This window comes from Solanum tuberosum, unplaced genomic scaffold (genome assembly GCF_000226075.1).
Source record: "Solanum tuberosum cultivar DM 1-3 516 R44 unplaced genomic scaffold, SolTub_3.0 scf00047, whole genome shotgun sequence".
Classification (NCBI taxonomy): domain Eukaryota; kingdom Viridiplantae; phylum Streptophyta; class Magnoliopsida; order Solanales; family Solanaceae; genus Solanum; species Solanum tuberosum.
The window spans coordinates 1,950,422-1,959,181 of record NW_006238973.1 but is presented as its reverse complement, the minus strand read 5'-3'; the positions used below and the strand labels follow the sequence as shown (position 1 = coordinate 1,959,181).

General features: G+C 28.6%; 2 protein-coding genes across 2 annotated transcripts in view; both read right to left on the bottom strand.

Annotated features, from left to right (window-relative positions):
* LOC102597502 (uncharacterized) overlaps positions 1 to 784 on the bottom strand; it is a 5,959-nt gene extending 5,175 nt beyond the window's left edge. The window contains exon 1 of the mRNA XM_006343616.2: positions 418 to 784. Coding sequence (XP_006343678.1) covers positions 418 to 604 — 187 coding nt within the window. The 5' untranslated portion in view covers positions 605 to 784. The remainder of the gene's footprint in view (positions 1 to 417) is intronic.
* Positions 785 to 1,490: 706 nt separating this feature from the next.
* On the bottom strand, positions 1,491 to 7,215 carry LOC102597170 (lysosomal Pro-X carboxypeptidase). Its single transcript, XM_006343615.2, has 10 exons — positions 6,801 to 7,215; positions 6,075 to 6,255; positions 4,935 to 5,068; positions 4,443 to 4,555; positions 3,761 to 3,884; positions 3,045 to 3,200; positions 2,759 to 2,911; positions 2,203 to 2,282; positions 1,833 to 1,882; positions 1,491 to 1,733 (listed from the first exon to the last, which is right to left on the bottom strand). Exons 1-10 carry the CDS (start codon positions 7,173 to 7,175, stop codon positions 1,603 to 1,605), a joined length of 1,497 nt encoding a protein of 498 aa, XP_006343677.1. The 5' UTR covers positions 7,176 to 7,215; the 3' UTR covers positions 1,491 to 1,602.
* Positions 7,216 to 8,760: the final 1,545 nt, after the last annotated feature.

The following is an 8,760-nucleotide window of genomic DNA, read 5'->3' as shown; positions in this document are numbered from 1 at the left end:
AAGTGCTTCCCACCCCCAAAACCCCCCCCCACCCCCCCCCCCCCCCTTGTGGGATTACACTATACCTCATCTAGAATCTAAACTCATAAACTCGAAATTCTAATTCCGTCTTAGCAGCTCAAAAACCCAATTCACCAAAGACAAGAAGATCCCCAAACTTGAACCTCAAAACTTACAATAAAGCTAACACCATTCAAAAGAATGAATCAAATAAAGGAACCCCATAAAAGGAAACTAAACAACAAACCTTAAAAACATGATCTTTTTGACAAGCAGAGCATGAAACCAACACCATTCAAAGGAATTAGTCAAATAAAGAAACCCCAAAACCAAAAACCAAGAAAACAAACTATAAAGACATGATCTTTATTAAAAGTAAAGCATAAAAATAGGATCTTGTATCTAAAAATGACATACCAGGAGCAACTTCAAGCAAGGAAAGAGGAGGAGAGCAATCACATTTACAAGGCATACAAGATTGAGCAGCTTTAACTTTAAGTTTCTTGAACTTCCAATAAATAGCAGGACCAGATACACAAAGAGCAGAAACTACAGCAAAAATTACTAAACAACATCTTAAGCAATTCCCAGATTGCCTTGCCATCTTTCTTTTGCTTTGAGAGCAAATTGGGAATGAGATCTACAAGGCAAAATGGATCTACTATAATGGGGTTAATTGGGTTTTTTCATATTCATAAAGATGTTCAGCTGAAAATAAGTGCTGATTAATTAACTAGTACTGCTACTTTCCATCTACTTTCTTGAAGGTCTTACAGTAAAATTCTCACTGTTTTTTTATGTTTTTTTTTTTTTTTTGGTTGTCGGTTGTTGTTCAAGTTGACACTTGGATTAACAAGATTTTTGAAAGTCCACCGTCAAGTTCCCCTTATTCGGTATTCTATTTGAATTCGATTAAATTTGAATATTGAATTGCAAGATCAATATTTTAGAGACTGTTTCTAATAAGAATTATTTTCATTTTTAAGGTTTGAACCTAAATTTTGTATTAAGAATGGAGTCATCTCAACCATTTCAACATGACGAGTAGTTTTTTTTACTTTATTTTCAATATTCGTTATTCATATTTGTACCTTATTAGATTTGGATTCACGCATTGCATGTTCTATTTTATGGGGATGATACTTCCGACAAGATTTTTATTTTTATTTTTAAGACTCGAACCCAAAATCTCATATTAAAGATGAAGGTTTTTTCTTTTTTCCTTTCATATTCAATATTTGTATAGATCAGACTAAATTTAAAATACACATACATGATCCATTTTTTATAACAACATTTTCAACACGATATTTTCTTTTCACAAACCTCATATTAAAAATAGAGGAATCACAATCCTAGTCCATCACAATCAATAGTAAAGTAGCGAAAATTTAGATAAGTACTTATATTCAAAATATATACCTATGAAAAATAATTTTTAATATATATATTTCGTAAATATCCTTTTTCAAAAGATTAATTTATAGAAATGAAACCCAAATTAATTTAATTTTTTTTATGACAACTTTTTATTTTCTTCCACAATAATGTCCAAAGTTACATGATGTGTCTAAAGTGACACTCTACATATTCATATTGTATCTAATTTTGTTTGAGATCTTTGTAGTACTCTTCTAGCCACTTTTCAATAATAGCCACTTCTTGCTTCCTTTGCATGATTAACCAGTCTGGGTCATTCTTTGTCTCTGATCTAAAGTCAACATGGTGTGCACCTAATTAATTACAAAAAAAAAAATGAAATCAGTACTAATAAAATAAATCAATATCTCTAAATTTAATTCAATTAAAATGATGATATACAGAAATTATACCTTTCTGAGTTACCAAAGCCACAATGCTAGACGATATATTTTTCAATACACTGTCATAAAAAGGAGAATGGAAACAAAAAGAATCAATTCGAGTATTACTGAATAAAGATGAATTCAAAATTTAACGTTCGCGGAATGATAATGAATGTGTTCTTATTCCATTAATATATTATTTTAAAAAACTCTCATATGTATACGTTTCAAATCAAAACCTAGTTATCAATTATAGGAGATAACTTCTTATTTTTCATGTTACTAATTCTATTTTTGATAGACGATAACCAGTAATTATCTTTAAGTCAATTGATAATATAAAAATTATTTATATTGTCAGTATAAATAAAAAGTTATAATTCTCTCATTAACTTACCCTCCTCTGCTCCATGGATCTTGCATTCCATTAGAGAATATCATGTTGCTTCCAAATCTCTTGAGGACTTGCTCAATTCTCTGAAATTGTAGACCAAATTTAGATTCTCATTATCATGAAACCAAAAAAGATGCAAATTAACTTTTTAATTTTTTTATCCGGCATTCAATATTTATTTGGAATTAGATTAATCCGGACTTGAGTGGAAAGGTCCCACTTGGGTAAATCATTTCAAATCAAAAGTAACTCTATTTCAAGGGCACAAACTCGAGAACTCTAATTATAAGGATGTAATAGTATCTATCACTCTACCACAATCTTTGATGATTGTACATAACATTTGCACATGTATGACAACACAAATTAGAATATATAAAAAAAAAGGTGGAGTAATAAGTACTCTTCCATCATTAAATAGAGATTCAGGTTCGAGCTTGGATGTGAAGTTGTCGGGTATGTTATGGAGCACTTTACCCCTAGAGTCCGAATCCAAATTTAATCAAACTTCAATACGTACGTATATCAAATACCAGATGGAAAAAGAATGAAAACTCACATAGCCACCAAATTCAGTAGTGATCCAATGTGGTCTAGGTTTTACTCCATATTGCTTCTTACAATCTTGTGAGAATTCCTTGTAGCTAAAGGAAGATGGAGGAAACATACTTTCATTTGAACAAGTCATTGGCATAACCATTTCTGTACATGCCTGAAAACTCACAAATCACAAAAATAAACAAACAAACAAACAATTAGATATGTTAAGTTTAAATTCTGAATCTGTCACTGACACGTATACGAAGGATAAATAAAATGTGTATTATGTGAAGTTTTTTATGTACCTGCCAGTCCCAACCATGAAGACCATGAGAATCAGTACCACCTTCTAAATTGAAACATTTTTCTGTTTGTGTATAATTGTAATATAAACTTGCTGCAGCAAATGCCTTGCTAAGCTTTGAAGCTCCTTTTGGCAATCCATCAATTATCTTGCACATCTTAATTTTAAAAAAAATTCAAAAAGTCAAAATAAAGAAGTAAACACACAAAAAAGTAAAAAATAAATAAATTAACATTTAGTATATATATATATACACATAATAGAATTGTCTATCTACACGGTAATTTATCAGTTGACATCCTTTGAAGTGGCTTCCATTGCACTTATAAAGTCGATCCTTACAAGTAAGTCTCTATAATAAACATGTCACTATTACAAGTAAATCATTCATAACGAGTAAACTGATAAAAATAATAACTAATCTATTATATTATGTTAATAATATGTTTGAGCTACACTAATCAGGTGAACATTAATCTTTATATTTTTAATATATATAATCCAAAATCCAATAAAAGAAGCATAACTCACCAAGAAAATTCAACATTAAATTAAATATATGTGCATAAAAAATTGTTTATTTGCACGTAATTATTTCCAATTGACTTTCATTTTATTCAAGGCGCTTACTAAGTCGATCATTACAAGTAAATTATTTGTAACTCATAATAAACTAATAAAAATAATAACTAATATAATATGCTATGTTATATGTACCTCTTCAACTGGATATGCTGGCAATGGCATCATAAAGTTAGCCTCAGTAGGATAATTCACCATTGCTGTGTATACAAAAGCTTCCCATAGCCAATCTCTAGCTGAATAAACTGAATGTAAAGCCCTGAAATTTATATATAATATTAAACCATATCATCTTTTTTAACTTGAGCTTGTTTACGCTATATATCGGTCTCAAGCCTGAATAAAGGAGGAGGATTGTGGTAGGTCAACCACTAGCATAATACTTGTCATTCAAGATGCATCCTCATAAATTTATCATGTTGATGATATGATATGAGCTTAAATGATGAAATGAGGATTCATACGGTTGTTTTCAACTTATTATTGGGACTGAGGCATAGTTGTTATTATAATCAAAAATCATCTTTTTTTTATATATCAAACCATATCATCTTTTAACTCCATGTATGTGAGCTTGCTTATATTATTTGTCTTAAGCTCGGATAAAGAAGGAGGGTTGCAATAGGCAGACAGGCAACGTAAAACTTGTCAATATATTCATGATGAATCTTTATAAATTTATCATATTTATGATATAATATGAGCTTAAATGACGAAATAAGGATTCATAAAGCCGATTCTAACTTATTTGGGATTAAAGTGTAATCATTATTGTGTTTAAAAGTCATCTTTCTATTTTATTTTGAAGAGAACTTACTTGCAAGTTCTGAAAAGTTTACTAACTTCAATCAATCCATCATCATGTGTTGATAATGCATCCAACTCTGCCCAACTCCCCTTTATCACTTTATAACAATTCAAGCTTGCATCCTATTTTATGAGGAAAAAAATAAAGATAATTAATATTAGTAATTGTTCATAATAAGTGAAACTCTTGATCTAAAAAAAATAAGACAAATTATCTGTTATAATAGGTTGAAAATACAAATAGCGTAAAAAATCATTTACACTTCAATAGAGGTGGATACAAATGGTTTAGTTAAATTCAGATTGCTTTAATTTGCCGCGTTTATACTGTTAATGTGTATAAGTCAAGTCCTATTCTAAAAGGAGCATGCATGAGTTGGGCCGTGGCTCATCATGTATAATACATACATAAAAAGATACATATGGTATACTCCATAAAATGAAATTGATTTGAATAACACGATTATAGGTTAATCTATTCCTAAGGCTTAGTATCACAAACCTTGAAATCTTGGGAAACAGCATCATAGAAGCTTGACCATGGTGTGATTTTGTCAAATTGCAATATTGGTGCTGAAGATGCCACTGCACCAATGGCTATATGTGGGTACTTCAGTCTAAACCAAGCAGCCAACACTGATTGACCAAAAAAACAAAAAGTCAAGAGAGGAAAGATAAACAAACACTCTCTTGGTTTAACTTTATGTCACACAATTCGAAATACAACTGTCAAATTGAGTAATTTTTTTATGTTATAAATTTACACATAAAGTTACATAAGAAATACTTACGTCACAATATTTAATAATTCAAATAGGAAAAAAATATGAATAGTAATAGTATCACAAAAAGAGGGAATACTAATAGTGGAATGTATATATGCATTGTTGGATTATGTACTTGATAAATTGACAAATCCTAGTAATTCACACGGATTGGACATTCAAGTTATCAAGTAGGTTCATTTCATATAATGTCATATCATATCATTTCCATCTACAATTAATACTATATATATACCAAGGGAAAATAATTTATTCTTGTATTCTCTTTTTTTATATATATATTTCTTGTATACAAAAGCAAATGCAGTAATTAAGTGGAAGACAAGTTGTTTAGCAACCATAGAATGTAAGTTCTCTTATATTGAAAAAATATGAATTTTTGATCGATGTTTCTATCATAATATGGTCACAAGACGAATCTCCCTGGGCATTTCCTTAAGAAATTCACATGTTTTTTTGGTACTATCTATTGATTTCACATGATTGGACACTCAATAGGTCCACTTATGTAACATGTCATGTCATTTCCATTTATAATATATCAAGACAAAGATAAAAGCTAAAAGTTGAAACTTCCTCACTTAAATATTACTTTTCTTCATCACTTAATTTTAGGATAGTTTGGTTCATAAGATTATAAGGTGAGTAGATGAGATATTTCACGATTTATTAAGTTTGAGATAAAATATACTAATTTATTTGGTTGATGTATAATATATATTTCTTCTGAGATAACTTCAATTCACAACTTAATCTTGTATATCTCATTCAACTGAATTAGTTTAAGAATTATGATTAAGTTCAAATAACAAATCAAACGATACCGTTACTTTTTTTCTTCAATTCTAATTACTTACTTCCACCATAAGAGCCACCAAAAACCACAACAGGTGATGAATCAGAAGAAAGATTTTGCTTCAAGCTCCTTATGAGAACAGCATAATCAGCTAGTGCTTGTTGTGAATTCAAGTATCCCAAAGTCTTTGCTGACTTGTAAGAATTATTTCCAAATGGCATTGAATCTCCATAAAACCTATGCTAAAATATTCCAATACGAAAAAAATAAAAAATTATCAATTTCATCCCACTAAAAAGATAAATAAAAATAAAATGGAAAAGAGTCCGAAATACAAAATATCTTAATTTTATCCCCTATTACGCTTTAGACAAATGTATGCTCTTGTTTCATATTTGTACAAAATTCTATAGTGTTTGGAGACCGTGACAAAAATATTTACCAAAAAAGTTCATCATTTACTATATAAATATAAAAAAAAGGACTTATATATACAACTTGATTTCTAACGAAGGAGATTCATATGAACCTTCTTTCCGCCTCTTTAGCTCTGTCCCTAGTTGAAGATCTTCGATAACATAAAAGATAATTTTTTAAAGCATAATATAAAGTAAATGAATGTTTTGAACCTTATTCAAAGTATTTTAACTCGTGAAATCTACTGGTTAGATTAATTTCGTTAAACAAAAAATAGGTAAAAATAAGACCTAATAAGGGTATGAACGACCCCCTAAAAAGTGATTTAAGTGTAATAATAAAAGCATTTTCAAGATTAATTTGCACATACTTCGATGAAGACTAGGAGAGCATTGAACTTCGGAGCAATATCAACCATGAATCCGGTGTTTACAGCAAACCAATCAATATTCCCTTCATTGCCAGTGTATACAAAGATGGGCCCTCCTCCTTCTTTATGCCAATATTGATCATTTATGAGATACTTTTGATAAAATACTTTAGAACTCTTTGGTAGAAAAGTGAAATGATCAAGAATTTGAGGGAAATAATGAGTTTTAAAGGGTATTTTTGTCTTTTCATCATGTTTCTTTACTAGTAATGAAGATTGGTATGTTCCTGGAAGATAAATTGACTTAATTTCTGAAGCTCCAACAGAAATTATGAACAATATAATCAAGAAAATGTAAGAAGAAAAAGAAGCCATAGATATTTATTTTTTTCTTAGGTTCTTGATGAAGATGATAATGATTTATTTATTGATCACCTTGTGACTTATGTCTTTTTCTTAGGCTAACTTTATATGATGTGTATACTGAAAAAGCTGTTACATAAAGTTTGTGGTATTTTTTGGATGATTGTGAATCATTTTAAGGCTTTTTATATCACTTTAGGTTATATACATGAAGAAGGATGAGGGGCATATATGGTATCATTTGCTTTGGGGTCTTAATTAAATCGTATTCATATTATTGTTTTCGATTTTTAAAATCTTATTAATCTAAATTTTTGATGAATAAGCCTGTTAAAAAAATATAAAATCTCTCGACTAAAAATATTTTTATTTTTCTATAGTTTTAAGTCTAAAGCATCTGATTAAGTAACGAAAGAATTTTAATCACCATATTACACCTTTTAGTAAGTAAATATGTATGATTTTGCTTAAACAAAGGTTGATCTTCTATCATCTTGACTTATAAATGAGTACTTTGAATCCAAGTTCATGATGGTAATTAAGATTTTGTCCTAAATTAATATCCACATTATATTGTTTTCAAACAGTATTAACCTATTATATATATATATAATATTTTTTTTTGGAAAATTATTATATATGGCTCACATAGATATAAAATTGTGATACCCTTTACCAAAGGGGTCAATGACATTAATTAGTATGTCATATTTGTAGCACAAAAGACAAAAAAATGATAATTTTGAAGAGTATTATGGGTCCTAGGCCTTTTGTATTATTATAAAATTTTAGCCTCTTGAATTGATTTAAACTATGAAAATGACTTACAATCAAATAGTCAAAGATTCCATAATTAAACCTAAAATAATTGCTCAAAATTTATGCTTTTTCAGGCTCTAATTTTCAGTTTAGACCTTTTTAGGGTACAATTAACATAATAACAAGAAAATTAAGGGTCTGTTTGGAAAGCCACCTGGTAATTGGAATTTGTGTAATTACTAGGGTAGTAATTACCAGCCTAGTAATTACACTGTCTAGTAATTACACTGACCTGTTTGGTTGCCACAGTGTAATTACACTGTAATTACACATGTCTTGTTTGGATGTCACAGTGTAATTACACATGTTATGTTTGGATGCACAATTGCAATCATAAAATTATAATAAATTTTTAAAATAAAAATTAATTATTTAAAATTTATACTAGACAAATAAGAAACTTTATAAATGACATTAAATTAAATATTTAAGATATATATTCTTTTTTGAAAATATATTAATTAATAAACATATTTTCTGTAACTAATATTATGAAAAAATAATTGATTTATATTTTTTCAAATTAATATATTTCAATTGAATTGATCGTAACAACTAAAAGTATGAAGTTTCTACGAACATCGTGAAATGCATGTTTTATAAAAAGAATAATATATAAATAAATGTCATAAATTATTAAATGTTTGACAAAAATATAATTTATCAACTCTAATTAAAAAATGACGTGCAATGTAGATTCAATATTACTAAAACAAATGAAACTGAAAATATAACATAAGTTATAAATTCAAAACAAAAATTTTAACATAATACTCTT